This window comes from Cinclus cinclus, chromosome 3 (assembly GCF_963662255.1).
Source record: "Cinclus cinclus chromosome 3, bCinCin1.1, whole genome shotgun sequence".
NCBI classification, from domain to species: domain Eukaryota; kingdom Metazoa; phylum Chordata; class Aves; order Passeriformes; family Cinclidae; genus Cinclus; species Cinclus cinclus.
This window is the reverse complement of record NC_085048.1, coordinates 88,594,730-88,620,613: the sequence shown is the minus strand read 5'-3', so window position 1 is coordinate 88,620,613 and position 25,884 is coordinate 88,594,730. Positions and strand designations below refer to the sequence as shown.

Sequence of the window (25,884 nt, the reverse complement as noted above, 5' to 3'; positions counted from 1 at the left end):
TTAATTGAGGGTGAAGGTTTCTCACATGCTTCTACAAGAACTACTAGATGATTTCTTTTTGCAGCATGTTTTTTGGAAAACAGGAGGGTTTTGTAGTGTCACTGTCTTCAAATTTCTGAATTATCTGAATAGTAGCTTTCATGTCTTCTGAACTGCTTTTCTCTCTAGATAATTCTGAGTTAGTCTACAGAGAGTTCTTCGATCTTTTTTTCTCCTCCTTTCCTTTCCTATTTTTTTTATTATTGTCCTTTGCAAGTCCTTCATATTCCCCTAAGAATATGATTGAGAGAAAGTAATAAATTGTTAAAGTGCCATTGCATGAGTCTTTCTGTACTGGCTTCATGGAAGCACTAATTTCAGCCTTTCAGATGGTTTGTATTGCAGTATTTTACTTTCTGTTATCACCTGCCAGGTTTTTAATTTGCCTTACCTTCCAGCTTACTTTCCCTGATTTGCTGGGTTTTGAACTTTCTTCCAAAAGTGAATTAATAGAAATTGTTGGTAGTTGAATTTTAACATTACTGGGCTGCTTTTTCTTATTTCTTCAATTTTTTTTTTTTTTTTTAAATAAGGCCTGATTGAAAGCTTATTCATACTAATGGGAATCTGCTCTTGGAGGCTTTGTAGAAAACTTTTGTCAGTCCACTATTTGTCTACAAATTTTATTTGCCCCTAGTTTTAGTCAGTCCTGGATTGCCATGCCTTATCAACAGGTTCCTTCTGACTATGTAACTGTAATAGGGTAACTATGCTGGTTTACAGTGACTGTCAGAGAAGATGCATTAATTTCCTTGCTGGTCAGCCAGGCTTCTGGAGATCCCTCTCACTAGCAACATCTTGTTTCACCAACATATTTATTCCTTTCCTCTCTGTCAGGCTGTAAACTTCCAAAGAAAATACTGTAGATACTTTGGTTGCTAACATCTGCCCTCCAGCCTGATGAGACCTATTTGGCATAGTGTTTACAGTAATGAACTTAACACAGGAAAGTAGAAGCACTGAAATTTCACTGATGACACAAAGCTAGGAGGCCAAACTGATAGAGTTGGAAGCTGAGATTTTAATACAGTAAGACCTAGATGTTCCTGAGGCTGGAGTAGTATAAAAAATTAAATTATTCACTCAGGAGTTGCTGGCAATGTTCTAGCTATAAACGGGTGCTTGCCAGAATTAAATGGTAGGGGAAAGGGCTATAACATGCCACTTAATTGTACAAAGATTGAACCACTCCCTTATTTTGAAAACACAAATGCAGTCCCAGATGTATCAGAAGTAATTCTAATGGAGATAGAAGCCTTGCAGAAAGTGTTAATGCATCAAAACCCTGGTAGGTTCTCCTCTTTAATACTACATGCACCCATAACCATAAAGGGTAAGTTTTGTTGTGCTGTAGAGACAGACTCTATAAAAAGAGAGTTAAATAGCTGGATGTTTTTATTTTTTCAGAATATGGAGACTGGGAGGATTGCTGTTTTCATGCTCATCCAATTAATTTTCTGACAGCAAATGGACAGACCTGTGCTGAAATGAGCAGCCAAGCTGTCACACACACACAAAGAAAATAACCTGGCCTTGTGTTATTGTCACCTGGAAGTTGAGAAATTCCCAACCTAGTAGTAGGAGGAGGTTTTTGGATGCTATTCTGAAATCAGCTAAGTGTGTTTGTGTCTCTCTCAGTGATAGCCAAGTCTCTGCTCTCCAAAGCAGGTGCTGCAGTACTCTACAGAGTGAAAAACATCAATGCAAGCAGAGAGAGGGCACTGGGGCATATTTGTCAGGCTGGACTAGGCTGAGCTGAGCCAAGCCATGATGTTCCACCAGCTCATTACATTAATTTGCATTAATTTTCAAAGCCATATGCCTGAACAGTGTTCAAGACTACCTTTACATGCGCTCCTACCATGTTCTGGCTTCTCTCTTGGTGTCTCTCCTTCTGAGCAGTGTTTTGTGTCACTTCAGCTGACTGGGGCCACGTTTTAGTCCAATGAAGTGTTTCTGCATCTTTGGGGCAAAGTTAATAATTTCACCAAACCTCTGGGGAACCCACAGAGAGCCAAGACCTGCATGGAGTCTGCTTAGGTCCAGCACACCCAGAGGGCTGCTATATGAGGCTAATAAGCCTGAGCCAATCCTGGGAGCATAAATTGGGAGTGTTGATCCTGTGCTCCCTGGCCCTTGTGTAAAGAGATTGTTGAGGCTCCAGAGGTGAAATACCACAGAGCCAAGCAGAGTTTGGCAAGGGCTGTGAATTTGAGCTCAAAGCTGCACAAAAAGCAGCTACAGCTGTTCCTGGTGAAGAGCTGGCCCCTGGAGCCCAGGGTGCTGCAACCACTTGATGCTACCTTTTGCAGCAACTCCAGGCCTGAGCTCTTACATTTTCTGTGGTGTAGATAATCCATGGCATCTGGGTGTGCTACCCGCTACCTGTGCTTTTCAGTTGGTTTGATTCATATTTGAAAGGATTTGTAGGATGTCTGCAGTTGCAGATCAATTAATTTATCCAGTGCCAAGGGTTCTTCATGTCATGCCTTCCTGGCCCTTTCCACACACATGCCCCAGCCCCACCTTCCCCTGATGCTTCTGCTCAGTGGATAGTGGGATCTGAACATCTCTTTGTATAGAACAAAATGTTTTTACTTTCATACCTAGTGTTTTCAGGCTGGTTGATACCAGAATTGTCAAGGATTTTTTTTTTTGCCGGGGGGGGGGGGGGGGGGTGGGGTTGGGGGGTTTTTTACCTCTATCTTTAGAAGTTTTGACTTTTTCTCCCTTATCATCCCTTACATACTTATCTGTTATATGACCAAGGCTTTTATTTCCCAAAATAAGGAAATAAAAGTCTTGACATGCTGCTTTGTATTGAAAAATAGTGAGGCTGCAGGAAATGAATGTAGTCTAATGCTCTTGATCATTCAGTTGAGTATGTATGAAAGAGTTAAATCACTGATTTTTCTTAAATTGTAAATACAAGAATTTGGCCTCAGGCAATTAATTACTGTTTAAACATGGTGTTGGTACACTGTCATCCTCTCTAGTATTTTAAAACATTTTTACATTAATATTATATCTGCCTTACAGCTTATTCTAACAAAAGGAAGTTTACAATCTTCGACAAAAAAAAAATCTTTCAGTGGATTGTCTCTTTTTCTAATCCTTTTTAGGGAGAGGCTTAATCAAGTTTTCTAACACGCTAGGTAAAACTAAAGTGTTTTAAGTATGTATCTTCAAAGGTAATCTTGAGTAAATACAGCTGGTTAATAAAGGTAAAAAAAATAAATCTTTCTTTAATGGGAAACTTCAGAGACCTAATTTGTATCTGAAAGCCCTGTAGATATTCATTTCCCTGAGCTCCAGGACAGCCTCTTCAGAGACTTGACTGAATTCCTCTTGGGCTCTTCATGTCTCTCATCTGCAGAGTCCAACAGGTGAAATTGCCTCCATCCATAAGAATTTCAATTGCAGGTTGTCTCCACTGTTCTAAGCAACAATAAGAAATTTGATCCTAAGTTTGTGGTGTCATTTTGCACTGATCTGGTGGAATCAGAAGTGTCAAGCTTAGTGTTAAATCAAGAATTTATGGTTTAACAATGATCGGTCTTTTGTAAATACCCTCAGGCTTTAATTTATAAGACTGTGGGTGCCAGATTTTAATAGAAAGGTCATTGTTAATATATTACTCTTGAGTTTGGCCAGTGTTATTTTATCTCTGAATATACATGCTATAAAAATATATTGGTGGATAAATGAGACATGGTACTAGTTTAGAGAAATTACCTAAACATTTATGTCAAACTAGTGACAGCTCCAACTTTTAGTTTTTCTTAGCAATTCAGTTAAGCAATGCACATATGATAAAATAATTCTTGTGTCCAGTTTAGCTACCAGGGAGTAATTTCTTTGTTCTTTTTTGTTTCATCTGAGACAGGTTTTCTACTGTTTCTACAGTGGAGAGACTCATGGGCTTCTTGTTCAAAGCACCCATATTTTTTCTTGGAAAGAAGCAGGACAACTGTTTTTCCATCTTTTTTTTTAATATTTGTTCCTTTCATACATGACTTCTATGGCTCAACTTTTCTTGTATTAATATGCTAAATAAGAAAAGTCTTAATACATCTTAGTTTTAAATTGTTCAATTATTATGATTATTGACCTGGTTTTTTGCCTTTTTAGATCTCCAAGTTTGACTTGAGCTCTTAAGCTATGATTCTATGGAAATAAATCTCAGTTTCTCATAATTTGAACTTCAGATGTTTTAGGGAAAGCCAAACATAGATTGCACAATCATGCAGTCTGAGTATTAATCTTATGCTTAATTGGGGAAATATTTCCAAGTATTCCTTGAGGATTGTAGGGAAATCGGTTTCATGTTTGTTTCTTAAAGAAGTACTGAAGTAATTGTTTAAAAATCTTAATTTTAGTGCTTAGTGTTGCATCAAATAATGTGATTAGAGATTTTTTAATACCATATTGCTAATTTACAGATATTCTTCTACTCCACTTCTACTCAACTATTTAAATTTTGGGTTGAACTCTGAGTTCTCTGTGTCTATGATTTTCAAATCACCACTCATAAAGAAGTATCAGTGTTCCAAATTCACAGCAGAATATTATATTACTTTTGCTAATATTTATACTAAAAATGGATATTAATTACTAATGAAGTTGAAGAGCAATAGGAATTTACTTCATTGATGCAAAGTTAGTGGAATATTTGGGTCTTTGTCATCAGTGATTTTTGAAATGGAACTGTAATTTTCCCTGGTGGAAGGTAAGCTCCCTTTCCTTGAAAAGGGACTACTAAAGGCTTGTGAAGTGCTCAGATTCCCACAGAGATGTTATACACGTGTTTTGTCACAGCTGGAGTCATTCTGAGCTTTTGCTTTTTTCCATTCTTCAGGATACAATGTTTAATAACTCAGATTGCTGTATTAATTTGTGATAACACATAATTCTTGATTATATTCATCAGCAAAGCTCTTGACACTTTTTCCTGCAGTGTCCCCATGTCTTAGCTTGGCCACTAGGATTTGGAAAGGTGGGCAGCTGGGTGGAGGAAAGAACCAGTTGGCCTCTGAGGGCTGTGGTTAATGGGTCATACTCTACCTGGTGGCCAGTAGGTGACTCGTGGAGTCTGCAGGATGCTGGCCTGGCCCTGCCCTGCTCATCATCTCTAGCAGTGGCCTGAGGCAGATGGCACAGTGCGCTCTCAGGTTTGCAGTGTCAGCAGACTGGGGGCCCAGTGGCTGTGCTGGGGAGGTGGGCTTGCAGGAACCTCACAGAATTAAGCAGAGGCAAATACCAAGTCCTGCACCTGTGGGAAAGATGAGTCTGGCAGGAACACAGTCTGGGGACATAGGGGCAGCAGGAAGCAAACTGTGTGGGAAAGGCCCCCAAGATGCTCTCAGGTGCCAGGAGAGGCTGTGCCATCTCCATCATAGGAGTTTTTCAAACCTGGATTAGGCAATAGCCTGAGAAACATAGCCTGGCCTCATGGCCAGGTAGAGGTTGCATTTAGACACCTCCTCAGGTCCTTTTCAACCTGAAATTCCTTTTCCTGTAATTCTGTGGCTAATTATTCATTTTCAGGTTTGAATTTGAATTTTGCCTTTATAACTTAACTTGCACGTCTAAAATGTTACATGCTCAGTCTTTTCTGTCACAAATTCAACTAACGCTTGTTCTGTACATTTAATGTTCCATTAAAAAAATAAAATCTGGGCCTTCACCGAGCTCACATTTCAAAAATAATTGTTATATAACCAGTGCAGTTTGCATCTCTGTGCTTCTTACTGGTTTCTTTTGTTCTTACTTCTTGTGTAAACTTGCCACATGATTAATGTGCCTTTTTGTTTCAACAGAGGGAGAATATATCAAGATGTTCATGCGAGGTCGACCAATCACAATGTTCATTCCTTCTGATGTAGAAAACTATGATGATATTAGGACAGAGCTGCCTCCTGAAAAGTTAAAACTGGAGTGGGTGTATCCTTAATATCAATAACTACTCACTGTTCCCTTTTTGTCTTGTCTTGCGTTTTTCCCTTTTAAAATCCAGTTTTGTCTCTTGCCTGTTAAGATGTAAAAACTAAAAGGTGAGGGAAAATGTTCAAATTAAGATAGTAATGGAAATGGTTTGTAACTCCTGTATAGTACAACTTGAAATGGCAGACTACATAGGTACAGATGTACTGTACTTTTTCTTTGTTTTGCTTTTAACTAATTCTAATTTATTAACTGATTCATATTTAGTGCAAAAGAAAGTATCTTTGGAGAGTTAAAGAGTTTGAATAATGTCCCCCTCTGCCTCCCACTATATTAATGTAGCCTTTGCTTCAGGAACAATTAGTTTTCCATCTCTGATCCTTTTTAGGAAGTTTTAGAGCTATGGAAGGTGTTGAGTTTGTTGTCCTTTCCTATGGAGCAAGGATTGGAGAAGCAACCAACCTTTGCACTGCTTCAGTGCTTCAGTACTTCAGCTCCAAAGTGAAGCGGTTAATTTCTTGGAAAGTACTTTGTATTAAATGCACTGAGTTTATCATTTGAAGAGCTGAGTAGATGTGTGGCTGATGACAATTCTCCAAGTTTACTAGATCAGACATTAAGTACATTTTAAGAGATGTGCTTTTGCACACATTTGGGACTTCCTGTTACTCCCCCATCTCTGCAGATTTTTCCAGTAAGCTGTGATTGTGTAAGTTTCTTAGTACTTCAGTAAAATAACATGTCTACACAACACTTGAGTTGTTGTAATAATCAGAAGTTTGATGCTCTGATGTTGCTAAAAGCAGGAAGATTTTTTAGGAATGTTGATGATACGCTGTCATACATCAGGAAGAAAGTTTCAGATTAAAGTCTGACTGGAAGGAAAACAGTGCTCTTATTCATGCTTTGCAAAACTGTGGTACCCAGTTTTCCAGCCATCACAGCTCTTGGTTTCATGACTGGGGAGTGAATTGGGTCAGTCAGTGATCTGGCTGAAGCATAACCTCTTTTTGTGAAGTTAATTTTCAAGCAGGACCAATACATTAGTTTGATTTGTTTCACAATCATGCAAGGACTGGAACTGGCATACTGGAGGAACATCAGCTTCACTTTTCCAGCATCAGTGAGCAGTTTGGACTGATGAAAACTGATCATGAAATCACGCCCTCAGTTAAGTAGGTGCAAATCCCAGTGTGGACACATTGAATGTCCAAGAACCTTAAGTTGGGTTAAACCAGTTGGCTGCTGAGGTCTAGTTAAAGTGAAATAAATCTAGTCAAAAGAGACTGTCCATATGTTTCGGAATCTGTTTAAGGAAATGTCATCCCGAGTCAGACCAGTATATTTATGAATGTAGGACACCTTTTGGATGCAAAGGTGAAGAAAATGAGGAAAAGACAGTAAAATTTATGAGGACTAATAATGGTCTTGGTATGAATTTTATGAGCAAAATTGCTCTTCAGTTTGGAAAATGCAGCAGCAGCAGACCTGCTTTATGCTTAGGTTTAGCAAGGGGAACAAATCTGCAAGGGAGCTGCATCTTTAAGTATGATGGCAAGCTGAACCCTGTACACCTTATTAAAAAAGCATGGGGACAATGATTCACTGAGTATTTTACTAATGTCAGTGTTTTGCACCTAAAAGCTCAGCTGAGTGTTGAATAGTTCCATTTATAGGATTTGTTTTGAATTCTTTTAATTCTCCTGCCTTCTGGATGATTTTTTTATAATTGGGTTTTCCTTTGTTATTACTCTTTTGGAAAATGCTGGTCAACTATGACCAACTGCAAGGAACCAACAAGCAGATTGTTGGGGTGGCTTTTGTTGGTTTATTGGTTGGTTTGGGGGTGGAGGGTGGTGTCACCTTTTTAGATGTTTCCTGTAGGTTTATTCAGCTCCTGATACTCTGTACTGTAGATTTATCTAGGGAAACTTAGCTTTTGTCTGCCTTGCAAATTATTGTCATTTGAAGAAATGTCTAAGCTGCTTGGCAAGATAAAGCAGCTCATGGGGGAGTCTGAGCTCTTGACTGTGTCTGGTTCCTGGATGATGTCATTTAAACTGAATAATTTAGTTTGTGTATCCCTCCTTTGTAGTGCAAGCTTTGCTACTGCACTTCAAAACTGGTTAAAGCATATCTGACATTCCTAGTAATTGCAAAATTGGCTTATTTAGTAGCTTCAGAGGTCACAGTCAGTGCAGCTTTTGACAAGGGCTTTGTAGATTTTTTTCTCCCAGTGTATAGTAGCTCAGTTTCAGGAGGGTATTTCCGACTCTGTTTTATGAGATTATTTTTAGCAGTAGCGTTCTTCTTTCTAAGAATAATCAAAGACAGTGGTAAATTTACTGCTGAATTCTCATGTATGGTAGATCACTTTTCATGAGGCCTGTAGCTATTTTTAGCCAGTTAAAACAAAAAAAAAAACACCCCAAAAACTTAATGTTTTTAAATATTGAACGTTGTGACAAAACAGTCCTTGTAATTGGTGAGTAGTCACAATATCAAGGCAACTGTCTCTCAATTTCCCTGATTAATAATCAGTTTCTGATTAATTATCACTGAAAGGTTAACACTGAAATTCAATGGAAATCAAGCACCAAGGTTGTGTCACACAGTCAATTATTGCATTAATTTTTTTGCATTATTTGTGTTGCACTATATGTGCTGCTTTGTTCTGCGTGTGTGGAGAGGGAAAGAAATGATATGGAGCAGCAACCCCTCTTTTTTCACTCAAGATAATCTGGGATAGAGAATGAAGAAAGCAAAAAAAAAAAAAAAACTGTCCCACAAAACAGGTGGTTCCTTTATGTGTTTTTAAAATAATGTGCTTCTAGAAAATGCAGGCACTCTTTGGTACTTTATTTTGTAGGAGGGATAAAAGAAAGGAAGATACTGAGAAAATGTAATTTTGTTTTATTTTACTTGCAGCTTGCCAAAGTATTTAGCTCTAGCTTGGCTAAGCATGGAGGACTTCTGCTGTGGAAAGACACGTTTGTGTACATCATTAATACTTTTCTTGGATGAATGTTCAAAGATGTCAGTCTTACTAAATGCTTATCAATACACTCCCTATTGTGTACAGCAAATGAGCAAAATCTTCCTCTCTCGTCTGAGAAAGTATTTAAAATAGTGTTCTTAATGCTTCAGGATAGAAAAAATATTTTCATTGGTTTGTAGCCCATTGCTTTTGAAAGTTCAGTTGTTTGGTTTGTTGTTTGTTATTTTTTATAAAAGGCCATTCTGGGGTTTCTTTTAGTTCCATCAGAACTTCTAAAAGAAGAAGAAAGAGGAAAATCGAGTGGAGAAGTAAATAGTAATGGAGGAGAAAGAGAGGCATCCTTTTTTTCTCTCCTCAGCATTGTGTTGTATGAGCATTTCTCTCAATATCATTTGCTTAGAAAGCCGGTGAATAATCTCTGCTTCAGAGGAGCCATTGTGTTCTTCCCTACTAAACGGAAGACAGCAAGATATAAATGTGTTTTGTTTTCCACACTCCAAAAGGGTCTAATTGCCAACTGAATGCACTGTCCCTCTTTGAACTGTTGTTTAGTTACAGCATGTGTTTAATTTCACAAGTGTTCCTTTGGTCTGGTGGCACTGCAGAAGAGGAAGGGTAGTGGGGCATTTTTTGGGGGTGTGGTGCTATTTTTGATAGAAAGGTGGCCCTTTTCCATGGAGAATAGAGGTCAGGCTATTGGCTTAGGAGATACCAGTTTAGATACTCTCAAACATGAACTACTGCACCTGCCTTCATTTGTGAGAAAGGGCCGTCTTCATCCAGCTTTCTCCACATGGGCTTTTCACTTCCTTTTATTTACCTTATTAGCCGGGACCAGAAGCTGGACTCCTTTAGCTAAAGTTGCTTAATGTGTTTCCCATCTTTTTCTTGCTGTTGCAGTTGTATTAGTTAGCATGAAGTGGAAAGCTCTCTAAAGTGCACAACATAACAGGAAAATTAATATTTTTGGGGCTGCACAGTTAAAGTCTGAGTTATGATGTTAATTGTTCCTGGTGACCCAGGGAGCTGAAATATAGGCAGGCAGCCACATTAATAGTCTAGAGGAAGAAAACTGCATCTGTTCCAAAGAAATAATGAGTTGTAATAGTGTTTGATCAGTGCCAACCAAGGCTCCTTCGCAGTGTGTAAAACTTCTGAGCGTCAGTAGGAGCATTAGGAGCTGTGCATATTCCAACAGAAAACATGCCTTTTATATAATTTGGGTAGATTTGGATAGAATATTTTTCACAGTGTAAATTCCTTTTAAGTTTGGTTTGTTTAAAAAACAGTCTTAAAACAGTCTAAAGAAATCTTTCCTGAACTTGGCAGCCGCTGTGCAGAAGCCTGCCTTTTTCTGTAGGGCATTAGGAATTGTTTTAAAAGGCCAAATGAAAGCAATACTCTGCTGCCCAGCCTGCTGATACACAGCTCTGCTGCTATAGAAAATGTTAAATTAGAATAGCGAGTCCTGCTGTTACCTAATGAAATTTCACAGGAAATTTTTTACAAAACTGCAAAACTGTGTTTGCTTTACTTCTACCATATCTTATTTTTAGCATCAGTGATCATCATTTCTTGGGGGATTTGGGTTCCTGAAGTCCAGTTGTATGGTGGTTTTTTTTGTTTTTTTTTTTGTTTTCTTGTTAAACTGTGTTAGTGAAATTGTGCTGTAGTTCCACAGGGAAAAACTTGAAGAGCATTTGCTGGCATGATAGCTCCCCAGGAATCCTTTTAAGGGAAGGAAAAAAAAAAAAAGTTTGTTGGCTTTTCTCTAGCATTCAGTGACTGCGAAAACCTTGACTAAAAGAAATATAGATATGGGTATCGTGGAAGAGACTGTCGAGCCAATGTTTACCTCCTTCCTACCGGAGAAATTGTGTATTTCATAGCCTCAGTGGTGGTACTATTTAACTACGAGGAGAGAACCCAGCGGCACTACTTGGGTCACACAGACTGCGTTAAATGGTTAGTATACAACATTTGCATGTGAGTGCGTGAGTAATAATGCAGAAATATTTCTTTTCCTCTCCTGCTGTATTTACAAACTAATTAATGTCATCATAGTTGTAGTTATTTCCTGTTCGGTCAGTCCCAATAGATTTCACTGTAGTAAACACAGCACAAAATGGTGTTTGAACAATCCGTGCTAGCTTAGGATGTGTGGCTTAAATGTAAAAAGGGGATAGGTACACAATTTAAGAGTGCCAGGAAAGGTTCTTTGCATACATTATTCCAAATAGTTGTCCCAGAAATTAAAAATTGTTGTTAGCCTGACTCTAAATCACTTCTTTATAGGCAGTATGGCAAAAGAACAGTCTTAAAGGAGAACTAGAAAACCATGTTGAAAACGGAGCAGTCGTATTCTCATTTTGTAAAAGATGGCCCATCCAAGCATAAAGACAGTCAGGGAAATCAGAAAGCTGTTTACAAAGACTAAAAAAAAAAAAAAAAAAAAAAAAAACTAGAGAAGGAAAATTGAAGCCAATGCCATTGTGGGTGCAAAGGCAGTTACAGAATTTGCTATGTTAGTCTGAAGGGTGGTGCACAAAATGTAATGGCAAGTACAAACTCCCTGCTGTGTAGTACCTGACTGGAGAAAATTTGACATCTAAAGCTTTTTTTCTCTCTTGTCTGTGTAATTGCTTCCTGTGGGAGGAATGCTGCCAGTTTGTGTTCTTCACTTTCATTCAGAAAATTGAACTGAATTGTAATTTCTTTTTTTTGTCTGGCATTATGACCTCTTCATGTTTGCTCTGGCCCCCTTTATTCTTTCAATGGCTTCCTTCACTGTTGCAATTTTATGGAGAAAGCAATTAAGAATATAGATCAAAAAATCCCAAGGAGTGAGAGGATGTAGTCTCTAAAATCTGGTTTTTTACATCAGCTTCAAAGCAAACTGTGATAAGCAAGGGCATATTTTTACTTCCACTAGTAGTGCACCACACCTCATTAGAACAATCACATCAGTAACTCATTTCCAGTGGAGGCAATCCCCAACTCCTGGGTGCACAGGCAAGCCCTCAGCCAGCTTTTCTGCCTTTTTTCCCTGGGTTCATGACATCTCTAGATTTAGGCATAAAATACACCATAGTGTTTATAAATATGGCACATAACTATGTGTAGGAGATTCATTACGAGACAATGTAGATTTTGTTACAGTGGACTCCCAGTGTAGTGCAAACCTGAGATGTGTCAGAGCACATGTAGAGGTGCCTCTTCTGGCTCTCCTGGTTGTGTCAGCCAACAGTCAGTACAGCATGGAATGAAATATCTGATGAGAAACATTCAAATTGTCTCCTTAGAAGTGGGATTTAGGATCATAAGTCTCTTCATGGGCTTTTATTGAGAAACAAAAAATTTACAAAACACCTCTCAGTTTTGAAGACCTATGACAGCAAATCAAGTCATATTTCTGTCTGTCTTAGTCTTGCAGTTCATCCAGACAAAATTAGAATTGCAACAGGACAGTTAGCTGGAGTGGATAAAGATGGAAGGGTAAGTAATAGAGCTGTTGAGCAGTAGTATCTTCTTTTAAAAATAAGGAAAAAGTGGTTTGGGGTTTTTTAATCATCACCTTCTGTCTGTAGTTTGTATTATGCAAGGCATTTACTGAGATATTTTGAGTTTCTCAGGTAACAGCCTGTATCTCTAGCAAAAGACAGTAACAATGAAACACTCAACTGTACATTAAAAAGAGCAGAAGCTTGTAAAGTCCTTTATCTGCAAGCAAACTTGAAGCTTGTTATTGCTTTATAGCACCACATAATTTCTGTCATATTACTTTCAATATGTCTTCTCCCAAGGGAGAGGAAATTCCCAATTCTGTGGGTCAGTATAGTCTTAAGGCTTCATGGAAAAGGAAAGCAACTTTGAGAATTTATGGAAGGTATGCCAAGCTTTCCTATTAAATTGCTCATTTGAGAGCAAGTACATTTAAATACTGCTCTCCACCTCATGGCATAATTCTGTCAGAATTTGAATAATTGGATTATTTTTGTGATGTTTTAAACAGAGGAGGGGAAGAAAGATGCTATAAAGTAACATGTTAAATAGGACTCTTTTTCAGATGTTTATCTGAATTTTTTATATTTTGTAAGAAATTTATGTGGGAGGGATTTGAATATATGATTTCCACTGAGCATTTTCTGACTCTTGTTAGAGCTGGTTGGTTTGTTTTTCCATCAGTACAAAGATTTGTCACTTTCCGTGGTGAATGCTGTCCTTAAGCCAAGTTAATTTGTGATTGTTTCTAAGCTAGTTTGGGGTAGTAGCTGTATGAAATATAACTATGTACATTATCATTGAGTGCTTGGTGATGGTTAAGAGGCTCAGTGCACCACGGTTTGTTTCTTTTATTTTTTCCTAATTTATATATATATATAAGCCCAGATCTGTTCAGTATTTTCACTTGTATAATATCGCTAGTCTGGGGTCTAAAATGGAAGACGATTCTTCCATTATTTGTTCAATTCCTTGAACTGGTTATTTTCACAACTACCAAACACCACTTTCCTGCCTCAACGGCACTGCTGCCGCATTGGTAGCCCAGCCATAAGAAACAACATTGCCTTGACCTCCCCTTTTGACTTTGAGGATAGTACCCAGCAGCATCCCCAGCACAGATCGTCCTGCGTTTTGCTCCACAGTTTGTAATTCAGGCAGCAGCTGCTTCGCGGAGCGCGGCCCCGGCCAGTGGTGCTTTCCCTGCCGGTGACCTGTTTGTCCCGTTGCTTTTCCACACAGCCCCTGCAGCCCCATGTTAGGGTGTGGGACTCGGTGAGCCTGGCGACGCTGCAGGTTATCGGCCTCGGCACCTTCGAGCGCGGAGTGGGCTGCTTGGATTTTTCCAAAGCGGTAAGGTGGGCACGGAACCGCGGGGTGTCCCATAGGATGTGGCCAGTCCTATGGAAACGGGAAGGAAATCCCTGGAGATTTTGCATGTGGTTGGCCAGCTGATATCTTTCAGCATTGTAAGTGTGGCACTGAAGTTTCCGTATACTTTATAAAAGCAGCTGCCAGCAAACTAGCTGGAAAAACAGGAAATGGCATGTGTAAAATTGTGGTAACAAACCAGCACGGTAAATAAATAGCAGGCAAGAAAAACCTTAACTAGAAATTGAAGTCCGCACTGGGTTTGGTGGTTTGGTTTTGTTTGTGAGGTTATTTTTATTCTGATGTTAGAACAAATATATTAGTGAGGTTTGTGAAGACAAAATTTAGTGACTTCTGATAGGAGAGTTAACTTTTTTGCTTTCACAGCCAGAGTAGGTTTTTGTCCACCAACACCAACAGGAAATTTTAAAAAAAATTAAAAAAAAAATACAAAAACAAACCAAAAAACCAAACAAAAACCCCCTCACATTATCCTGTACTATTTTTTTTCCTGAGGGCTAGCTTGTTCACTTATTGCCCCTTCTTTTACATAGGGAAAAAAATAGAGGTCTTTGTTACTGGGCCCACAGAATTTATCAGAAAAATTGGTAGCACGTGGAGATGCACTAGTTGGCAATCAGAAAGTTCTCACTTCAAATTTGGAAAGGGAGGGGGGTGTTTTTTTCTTTTTTTTTGTTAAATATGAACATATTTTAATCTTTAAGCTCCTGCTGCATTATTGCCAGAAGCTTGAGACATAGAAGACCTCCTGAAAACCCAGGCTGGATTCTTGCATTCCGCCAAGAAGAATTAATATCTGTAAAAACAGAAAATGCAAAAAAAACCCCAATGCCTGCAGTATTTTGCTAATAGAGGAAGAAGAGATTTACAGGACAGCTGAGGTGGGAAGGGATGTCTGGAGATCACCTCATCCACTGTCCTGCTTACAGCAGGTTCTGTCAGAGCTGGCTGCTCAGGCTGTGGTCCAGCTGGCTTCTGGGAATCTCTAAGAATGGAAACTCAACAGTGCCTTTGGGTGACCTGTTGAAAATAAATTCCTGCATTCTCTTGCTGAAGTTTCACTTAGCAATTGAAGGAAAGAAAGCAATTGAAAGAAATTTCATAGCATTGAAATGTTGCTATATTGGATATAGTACATTTTGTGTTTCAGTAAATGATGTGAAAGGAGTACTAGCATTCCTGTCACTCCAACAAACCAATGAAACTTACATACTAGGATTGAGATCTTTTTCAGTGTGAGTAAGAATGCATTTCATCATTTCAAAAACAAAAAAAAAACGGGGAATTTTTGAGGACTAGATTTTAGTTTTTGTTGGTTCTGTTTTGCAGCTGAAACTGAATTTGATACCTTATTACAGTCTCACGTAATTGCTCACTAGACTGAAGCAGTTGGTATGCAATATCTAGGACTGTGTTTTTACCACAGAATTTATTAACCCCCACAAGAGCTGCACACATTGCCAATGCTGTCTTAAGGTTTCTTCCCGCCTAATAGTTCACAGGTATATTTGCATATTACTGCTTAGAATAATGGGAATAATAACTTTAGCCACCTCTATTTTCATAATTTGTTAGAAAGTGAAGTGCAAGAATCAACTTTAAGATAAGTAAAGTCTCCTTCAAAACATTAAAACATTCCACACATGCCCTTGAAACAGCTGGTTTGTGCAAGTATGCATTGTTGGGAATGCTTTTAAGATTTTTTTTTCTCTGTTCCTTTAATTACATGTAGCCATATATTTACCATTTTGTTGTAAAGTTGTTCAAAATAAGTGATTTCATTTATTTAATACTGTAGGTTCTGCTCTACCTCCTCTGTAAGCATTGTTTTATTCAGATAATGTTACCTTTGCTGCAGTTTTACCAACTACATAATGAAACTGCTGGTACTTTCTGACCCATAAGGAAAAAATGAGACATGCTTGCAGAATCTGATAGTGTAGTTGTGTGTTTGTGGTGGTATTATTTAGGAAAAAAACAGGTGGAGCTGTGTGTCTGTCCTCTGTGACCTGAGGAAAAACAAAATATTTATGGAATAGAAAACAAAATAAGTTTGCTGCTAGCATGAACTCGCAAACAAGAAACAAAAAAAAAAAAAATGCAAAGCCAGAACAAAAGAAAACAAAAAAAAATCCCAGCAATAAAAACCAACCAAAAAAACTAGAGTAAGGACTTGGTAAGATGCTTTTAAAGCGTTCCGAGAATGGTATTGGGAGTACAGTTATTTTTTATGAGATTACACAGAAATCTATGTCTGTTTTTAAGAAAGAAAAAAAAGAATTATTCCATATATATATATATATATATATATATATATATATGTTGTAATTACTTTAAAAGGACTTAGTTTATATTTGTGGCTTTGGATTTTTAAAAAATGCCTCTGCCCTGCCCTGTTTCTAAATGGGGTATGATAGTACTTTGTCATTGCTTCTTTTTTTTTCTTTTTCCTTTAGGATTCTGGTACTCATTTGTGTGTAATTGATGACTCTAATGAGCATATGCTTACTGTGTGGGATTGGCAGAGGAAATCAAAAATAGCAGAGATAAAGGTAATTTTTGCACATGAATATTCTGAAATACAAGTGGTTTTATACAACTTTGTGAGACACTTCTGATCTTACTTGGAAACTGCAACTGTGTGATGCTGTTGGCTTGTTTAAAAGTTCCACAGAAATGTATTCTTAACTTGTTTACTGGAAGAGGTTTGAATATTGAAGGGTTTATAATTACATTTTACTCATCCTTAAGAGCCAATGCAAATTAAGCAATTGTCTAATGGTTTCTTAATTAAAAAAAAAATCCTGGTACCTTTAAGAAACTAAACTGGTTATTCAGTCTGTAGTTGTTTTTAAAAAAGTATTTTTAAACATTCCTTATTTCAATTTTGTCTGAATGAAATTCCGGTTATTGATTTTCAGTATTTGTATTTTCTCATTTGCAATCGTAAGTACTTTTGTAGACAGCAGTCATGTCTGTGTTTCTGGCTCTTTTTGAACCTTTCCAATTTTCAGACCAATGAGATGTGTTCAGAGGTGTTGCACTCAGTGGTCATGTAAAGCTGATTTCACTGGGAACACCCAATCCTTCGTGTTATCCAGTATCAAGCAAGCAAATATTTAATACATGTGGAACTGAATATTTGTCTGTTTTTATAAATGATGCTCCACAGGCATATATGTCTACATCATTACAAACTTGCCATTTCAGGTAACAAAATCAGGTTTGTTTGACCAGTTTTCTCTAGATTGTGTTAACCAATGCTAACTGTATTCTACAAGTTTTAATTTAATTCTATGACAGTATTTTCATTTCCTTTTTGATATTTTATGTGAAACTATTTGACATATGCCTTGTATTTCCCGTTCACTGACATTATGTTTTGACTGTTTTTGCACTCAGGGGAGTTCCTTGGTGTTTTAGAATTGGCAAAAAATTATTTGGCAGGGATAGCTCACCCTTCAGAACTTATTCACATCTAGGACTTGGTCTTACAGTATCTTAAGCACCTTCTGTGGAAGATGGTGTGAGCAGAGTTGCATCCCTTGAGCTGGGATGCAAAACAAAAGCTGTTTTTTAGCTGAACTCCATTAAGGTTCTCAGTCCTTAAATTCCAAATTATGTTTTTGACATAGCAGATTTTCTCATGTGAAAACTGTGTGAGAAACGTAATTCAATAAATATGGCCATGAACAAAAAAAAAAAAACCCAAAAAAAAAACCAAACAAACTTGAGATTGCTTTTTTTAAAGTCAGCCAACCAAAAGTGCTTAAGTAGGAAAAATTGCTCTCAAAGATGTGATTTAACAGCATTTATATATATAGATGGATGGCACCTGTGGAGATCTGTCCAACCCCCAAGCCAAAGCAGGTTCACCTAGAACAGAGATACTCCACAACCTCTCTGGGCAGCCTGTTTTAAAATCCTGTAGAAATAAATGCATTTACTTTCATGTTTTGTAGTCACTCACTGCCTACAGGAGATTTGTCTTCAAAGACACTTTGATTGAATATACGTTAGGAGTTAAGTAAATGATCAGTCAGTTGGTTATGTTTATAAAATCTATTGATAAAGAGTGAAATACTTTAAGATGTTGGTAATTTAGTAAAAGTACATGCAGCCAGTAAAAATGTAAAGGTGGGACCCTGTGTTTCAAAGTTTTGAGTTACGCAGGCTTCTCTTTTTCTTCTTTGTGAGGAGGAAAGGAAAACAAAGGACCCAAAAGAATTTTTACAGAATTTCAGAAAGAGAATAATGGATATAATTCTACAATATTATTGTTGTCTTACTTGCCTCTGTCACACCTTTGTTATCCAGAATAGCAAATCAGTCTGTGTAAAAGCTAAGTACAGTTTTCAATCCAAAAAAGTCTCTTCTATACATTATTCTTTTTCCTTGGAAAAAGTCTTAGCTCTTGAGAGAGCAAAAGCTTTTGTGATTTAAAAGGGAATGTAAAACCTGAACATGTGTACTGAAGTTCAGTAAAGATCTCTTATGTATGTGAAAAATCAATGTATATAAAATTATGTGTGCAATCATTCAGACAGCTGACGTAGCACAAAATATTTAGAAATATTTTCAAGCATACGATGAGCTATCTAGTTTTACATATCTGTTCTAAAACTTGGGGATTTACATGTGTTTCTAGTAGTTAATGTCCTATCTGAATAAATTTTTTTTTTTTTTGTTTTTATTTCAGACTACAAATGAAGTTGTTCTTGCTGTAGAATTCCATCCCACTGATGCAAATACCATAATAACATGTGGCAAATCTCATATATTTTTCTGGACCTGGAGCGGCAATTCATTATCAAGGAAGCAAGGGATATTTGGGGTAATAATATCTTGGTACCAGGACAGTTTTAAATCAATGGAAATCACATGTTCTGTACATTTGCTTCATTGTTACTATGTACTGTCTGATCAGAGAGGTAAACATACAAAAAAAAGGCTAAATTCTGTTTATGTGTATACAGGGTGTAAGAGTGTGGATGCATTATTTTAATTATGCAACAAGTACAAGCAATTATCCCTTTCTCTTGCTTATTTTGTTTCAGAAATATGAGAAACCCAAATTTGTTCAGTGTTTGGCTTTCTTAGGAAATGGTGATGTGCTCACTGGAGACTCAGGTGGGATAATACTTATATGGAGCAAAACTACTGTAGAAGCTACTCCAGGCAAAGGAGCTAAAGGTAGGATACATTTGGAGTTAATCACAGATTTTGCATAGTCTGTGGAAGTCAACGTTGAGGATGGCATTGGAAGGAATAGAGAAACATGCCTGGCTCAGAGCATACACTTCCTGTCAATAACAGGTGGTGCTAAAGAGTTCCTGTGAATTTGCTGAATTAAGAGCAGTCTGGAATTTCTTTATAATTTACGAGACTGTGCATGAAATGAGTGAAGACTACTTTATCTAAATGTTTTGCGTTTTTAAGCCATGTGGTTAATCAGCTTTTCTTTGATCTGGTGATTTGAAAAAAAAGCCTGTAGGATTGGTTTGGGGATTCTGCAGGCTGCCTTTGCCTGTCAAGGCTTATGCTGCACCCTGCTTAGTCTCAGAGGTGTACCATTGAGTGGTGGAGCTGACAGTAAAAGGACTTGCATGTGAACTCTAATTACAATGCTTAGTTGTAGCAGTTACATGAATAACACTTTCTGCTTTAGCGGACCCTCAAGTCTTGATATGCTTTAAATTTTTTTTTTTAATTTGTAATTGAACTAACTCTTTAGAGCAAAGCTTTTGTAAAAAAGAAAGGAAAATTATTTGTAACCCAGCGTATGCAGACCTGGCACAGTTGAGCCTTCATAAATTCAATGATAATTCATTTTACTTGGCAGCTATTTCAAACACTCTGGTTTAAATTGGTATGCCAGAAAAACATTCATGCAGAAAGTAAGTCTGACTTTGTAGGTAAATCTTTTCCTCATCTTTGAAGCTAACTGCAATGGAAAAGTAATTTAGCATATTATCTGATGTTTAATTTTTAATTTCTTGAGCAAAAATAACCTTTTTTCAGTATAACCTGAAGCATTATCAAATAGAATATTTACGTTGGCTTAACTGAAGGTGGGGCTTTTACTTGGCTTATCACTTTAGATGGGTCACAGGACTTGATCTCATACTCTCTTTCACAGTATGAGAACACACTGATTTGAGCCATAGGCAGAGTCAGCAAAGTTAAGCTCATAGCTGGGTGGTGTTTCACTTTTTCTATGATTGCTATTTGAAAACACGCAGAACCAAAATCTTGTTTGGATTCTTAAAATTACTTTCCAACAGCAGTTCTTTTGATGTGAAGATGAGGATGATGAGGATGCAAAAGGCTTCTTTTGCTACCCTTGTTGTTTAGTTTTCTCAACTCTTTCATTCTTCCAAGTATTTTCCTTGGGGTAGACTGCTGTCTTGATAGATGCCAAATGCTGGTTGTACTATTTTTATGTGTGGCAGCATCCAGCATTAGATATTAGGTTCATACATCCTGGAAACTTCTCTATAAATAATTGGCCTTTTATTCCCAAAAGACTATAGACAACAAGTCTTTTAGTTTCTTTTAATAAAGTAGCTTTACTTCTTTTCTAATAATGACTTGCTAAATATGTTTTTACTCTAAAAGACAGTTTCTCTTGCATCTGGAAAAATTGTGTTCCTTTGGAAAGCAGAGAAAGGAAAGCATCTTACCAATTGTTGGTTTTGCCTTCGCATTTTGTAGGACAATCAATCTCAGGAAAGCCTTTCTTCGGAAAGGCGGGCCCTTTGTTTTATTTTTTTATCCTGTAAGAAAACACTACCACCTTGTGTTTGCAATACTAAGAGTCTGACAGTCCAAATGTAATTATTATTATATACTTCCTTTATTCTTCTGCCTAAAGACAAAGCTTCTCATAAACCCTAGGTGAAAAAATGAGTAGTGTTCTTTCTTAATTTCTTTTTTGTGTGTATAGGAGTATATCAGATAAGCAGACAAATCAAAGCTCATGATGGCAGTGTGTTCACACTCTGTCAAATGAGGAATGGAATGCTGCTAACTGGAGGTGGGAAAGACCGAAAGATCATCCTGTGGGATCATGATTTGAATCCTGAAAGGGAAATTGAGGTAAGAATGCAAGAGTGACAAGGAAATTGCCTTGAACAAGGTACTGGCTAGCAAGACAAAGCCTTCCCCACCCTTAATAGGGGAAGTTAGGATGAAAGAATACCTTCTGGTTGCTGTTTTTAAAGTGGGTTGCAATGTTTTATTATAAAAGTGTTAAAATTTTAGCCTATAAATGAGTCTGTATGAGGCTTCAGTTTTCCTGTGTTTAAATTGAACAGAAATTTTAAGGCTTTTGTTTCTTCAAAACCCTTCCTTAGTTGTTTGTTGGTTTTTTTATTATTATTATTATTATTCATCCTCATGTTTGAGAGGATGTTTGAGGATATTATTTATTATTGCCTGTGTTTTTATAAGTTTGCCTCTCCAGGGAAAAACAATGTCACCAGTATTTGAAGGTTTCAGTAGAATGTTTGACATAAGGTAAACTAGTGGTAAAGTACATACTGAAATTCTGTAATAATTAATGATCAGTAAGCTATGATGAGGAGCTTCTTTCAAATTTATCCTAAGCCAGGTGTTCAGTGAATATGTCTGTTCTCTGTGATTTTGCAGTATGGCAGTGCTAGGTCAGTGGGGATGAACTGGAAAAGGTAGTGTATTTTGGATTTTAAAAACTTGGGGTTTGCCTTATCTTGAAATAATGTGGTCTCCTTAAACAGTTCTTTAAACATTGGTTTACTCCACTCACCTCTTGTCCATTTATTGCAGCACTGTTTTCTTAACACTTACGTAAGTTCAATCTAGAATTTGTTACTGCCTTGAATCTAATACTGACATTTGGAAAACATGGCAGAGAAGATAACCACTGACTATTGTATACAGTTCTTAGGCTTAAGTAACACTTTTCATATCTGTTTTCCTTTTGTTAATAATGTTATGCTAAAGCTGATTTTTATTTTACCGGAATCTAGATAGATTGATTTTTCTGTTATGTTATCACTTAATATTAGTGTATTTTCTCAAATAAAATCATTTAGAAAACAAACAACTGCACACTGTAAAATAAAGCAATGTATTAGAATTCAAGCCTGAAGTAAACAAAGTTACCAAGATTCAGAATCATTGCTAACATAAGGCACATGGACATTTACTTTAGGCTAATCAGGAAACATTAAGAAAATCAGGAAGCACTTACTGTGTGCTACAAGATTTTTCTTGGTTTTCAAAACATGTTTTGGAAGGTAAATAGTAATTGTGAATTATTCCTTTCCTTATAAGATAAGTTGTAAAGCTGTGGAGTGCATTTGTTTAGTGAATTAGACACTTAAAAGCTGTGTAATTTAATTTGTAATTTTTTTCTACTGAAGATTTTGAAATTATATAACTGATTGTTTTGAAATAAGATCTTGTATGCCTGTACTGAGCAAATAGATGAGAGAGGTTTCAGGTCAAGCCCTGATCAAGGTTATAGTAATTGGATTGTTCCTTTTTACTGGGAGACCTCCAGTTCTGATGCTGTTAGTGTGCTCTTTTTGTTGCCTCCAAAATGAGGCACCTATTAAGATGCCTGATGTGATTTGACAAATGTTTCTTTTCCCAGGTTCCTGACCAGTATGGAACAATCAGGGCAGTAGCAGAAGGAAAGGCTGATCAATTTTTAGTGGGTACTTCCCGAAACTTTGTTTTGAGGGGAACGTTTAATGATGGTTTCATAGTAGAGGTACAGGTGAGCATAACTTGGTTTTTTTAAACTATAACCCACAAATGTAAAGGTTTTCTCTACTGGTGTGTTATTTTAAGATTCTTCATTTTATACATTGTTAACTCACATGTGGTTTCTTTCTAGGGACATACAGATGAACTCTGGGGACTGGCGTCTCATCCTTTCAAAGATTTATTTTTAACATGTGCCCAAGATAGGCAAGTTTGTATGTGGAGCTCTGTGGACCACACACTGGAATGGACCAGGCTGCTAGATGTATGTCAGCCCTTTAATTTAAACATAAAGATAGAGAATAGAAAAAAGTATTCAATTTCTGAAACACTCTTGTCCCACCTGATTGAAAGCAAAAATCCTAGTTATGCTTTTAAAAATAGCTGTCTGGAAGCTTTGATAAACTTAGCAAGGTTCATCAGACATTGTGTAGGACGTAGTCTGGTTACCATTGCTTGATGTCATTTTGACAAGCCAACTTGAATAAATCTTAGTCCTTTATTCGTGTTGCAGTTTATTTTTTTCCCTGTTATTCAAAAAAATCTGAAGAGGGTATCATAGAGTTGTGAAGGTTTGGCTTTAGATGCTTTCCTTACTGTCATCCATTTTGTGGTTTGGCTAGTTCTCTGCTAACGTCCAAGCAAAATTATTTTTTGCGCAGAAACGTAGTTCTGTCTGTAGCTCACAAGGGGGTCTTGCAGTGCGTGTCACTGATACACTGAGAGAATTGGGGTGCACTGATACACTGAGGATTAGCATGCTGCTAAGTGGTTGGTTTTTCCTGTGTCAGCTCAGCTCAGACTTTTAGGATAGCTTTGGTCCAAGGAGGGGCGTTGTGCCCTCAGGACCTCAGTGGATGGGGCAGTAACGTGTCTGTGTCTGTGCCTCTCCGTGCAGGAGCCCGGGCACTGTGCGGATTTCCATCCCAGCGGAGCTGTGGTCGCCATAGGAACCCACTCGGGCAGGTAAACACCTTCCAGCTGAGCTGTGGTGACACAAAGTGCAAAGTGGACGCTTTAATATAGTGCACCTTATAATTGGAGTTCATTTGCTTTTTATTCTTTTTACTTGGGGTTATGGAGACTAAAAAGCATGGCAGAAGGGGGCAGAGCATCTTACATGAGTTAGACAAAGACAGAAGAATTGTCTAATTGTTGTTAGGCCTGTTTGGTTTTCCAACAACTATTTAAATGAAAGGCCAGATCTTGGAGCTTGTTTTATTTTGGGCTTTTTAAACTATATTTTTGCAGGGGTTTCCACGAGCACTCCTTATTGTCTGTTCCAAGTATCTTACATTTCAATGTTATGTGCATGTTACATTTCTTTTTAAGACAGGTACAGTACTGGTCTTTGTCTTTACCAAATCAAACACGCTTGCAACCTTCTAAACAGAGGTGGAGAGGCAAATTAACAGACTGGTATTTTGATTTTTGTCTAAGAATGAGTTCAGCATGGCGCTGAAGAGATAGTGAACTGTTCCTATTCTTCCTGAAGTCATTGTGCTTTTGAAAGCTGTCAAAGCACAGGCTGAATCTTTTTAACCCAGGCTTCTTAGAGTGGGGAAAAAAAGTTACATTATTTCACAGTCAAACTCTGGCTTGGTATTATCTCTCAGGAAGGGAGTACCAATGTAACAATTAAAAGAAAAAGAAAGATGTTCATAGCATTAGAAATATGAGAGGAGCACATATTCAATCTACTAGCATTTTTCTTCTGGTTTTCAGTTATAACTCATGGTTGATAACTTGATGATAAAATAATGCCTAGTGCATGTAAGAGAATTGGGAAATTTTTTTGTGTGTTTAATTTGAAAGATAGAAATTTTTTTATACCTAACCTCATGCCTAGAAACCATTTGAAATCTGGTTTTTAGAAGCTGCTACGCATGTGAAACACCCTTAAAAGTTCATGGGAAAATGAAATGCTAAATATTTTTAGGGAGTTTTCTCCAAGATGAAGATTTGGTCTGCACTAAATTCATTAGGCATGATATCAGGCTACAAAACCAACTTTACCTTCCAGTAAAAATCTTGCTGAGATCTGGTGTATTTGATTACCACGTTGAACCTTTCCATCTTACAATTATAAACATTAAATTGAATGTTTCTATCATCGTTAAACAGAGCAGAATATACAGGCCTAAGAGTACTTGAAACAGGGAAAAGAGAAGGAAGGTCTGGCTATGTTTCTTCAAGAGTTTTTAGTGTTTTTGAACTTAAGTTAAAGTACAGTCAAGGCACATTGCATGGCCAAAGCATTCAGTCTGTTGCTTGACTTCCCCCCCTCCCTCTCCTGGAGCACTTAGTGTTATGTTTTAAGTTTGGCACACTCAGTTTAAATTCTTATTTTTAATTTACTTGAGGCAACAAGTATATACTGCATTCAAGAACTTTATGATGGTGGCCTTGGAGTTTTTTGGGTTTTTTGTACACTCAGCAAAACGTTTTTAAGCAATTATATTTTCACCCTTATATTTTAGCATGTTCTGAAATTGTATGGTTCAGTGATGGGTTTGAGATATACAAATGAAACTGAGCTGAAATGAGACCTGGTAAGTGTGTAAGTGGATGAGAAATAAATGGAATTGAGTCAAGATAAACAAAACAGTTTTAGAATTACTGCCTACCCAGCAGCATCATGCAGTGCTTTCTGTGCCAGAAAATCTGGTCCAAAGGAGTTATTTCCCAAGGAATGGGGGCTGCATGATGTATCTCGATTAAGATAGGAAAAAATCATCTCAAACCATAACAAATCTTTTAATAATTTGATTCACAGACTAAAAATCTTAAAGCAAATATTAAAGGAATCTAATCTGTTTAGAACTCAGTGAACCCAAACCTTGTCTGTGTCTGTTACCATTCTAGTGCTGCTCAGCTTTCAGCACAGAGGTGAGTAAGACAGGGGCAAATAATGGAGCACTAAGAAAGTTGGGTTTGGTGGTTAAAGTTGTGACATCAAAAGAAAACCGACTTTTCTACCTTTTTTTCCCCATTCTTCTCTGTTGTTTTACAGTGGTGTGTCTTTTATCAGGCCAAGCATCATGCTTTTGGTGGGTTTTTTGCATATCACTTCCCACAATAAATATTTTGGTATCATTTCCCCTTTTGGACTGTCTGCAAAGGGCCTACTGCAGGTTTTGTTGCCATTTCCTCATCAGTTTTTTGGGAGTTCTAATTCTCTGTGGATCCTGCTGCATGCTGAAAAGGCACAGCTGGTAAACGAAAAAAAAAGTTTTTCTCAAGGCACTTTTCAGATCCTT

General features: G+C 37.4%; 1 protein-coding gene across 2 annotated transcripts in view; it reads left to right on the top strand.

The window, feature by feature from the left end:
- EML4 (EMAP like 4) overlaps positions 1-25,884 on the top strand; it is a 148,356-nt gene that overhangs the window by 106,360 nt on the left and 16,112 nt on the right. For both annotated transcript variants that reach the window (XM_062490370.1, XM_062490369.1), the window contains exons 8-18: positions 5,859-5,982; positions 10,796-10,945; positions 12,406-12,475; positions 13,724-13,834; positions 16,330-16,425; positions 18,573-18,707; positions 18,931-19,066; positions 20,820-20,971; positions 22,512-22,637; positions 22,758-22,889; positions 23,523-23,590. In XM_062490370.1, coding sequence (XP_062346354.1) covers positions 5,859-5,982; positions 10,796-10,945; positions 12,406-12,475; positions 13,724-13,834; positions 16,330-16,425; positions 18,573-18,707; positions 18,931-19,066; positions 20,820-20,971; positions 22,512-22,637; positions 22,758-22,889; positions 23,523-23,590 — 1,300 coding nt within the window. The remainder of the gene's footprint in view (positions 1-5,858; positions 5,983-10,795; positions 10,946-12,405; positions 12,476-13,723; positions 13,835-16,329; positions 16,426-18,572; positions 18,708-18,930; positions 19,067-20,819; positions 20,972-22,511; positions 22,638-22,757; positions 22,890-23,522; positions 23,591-25,884) is intronic.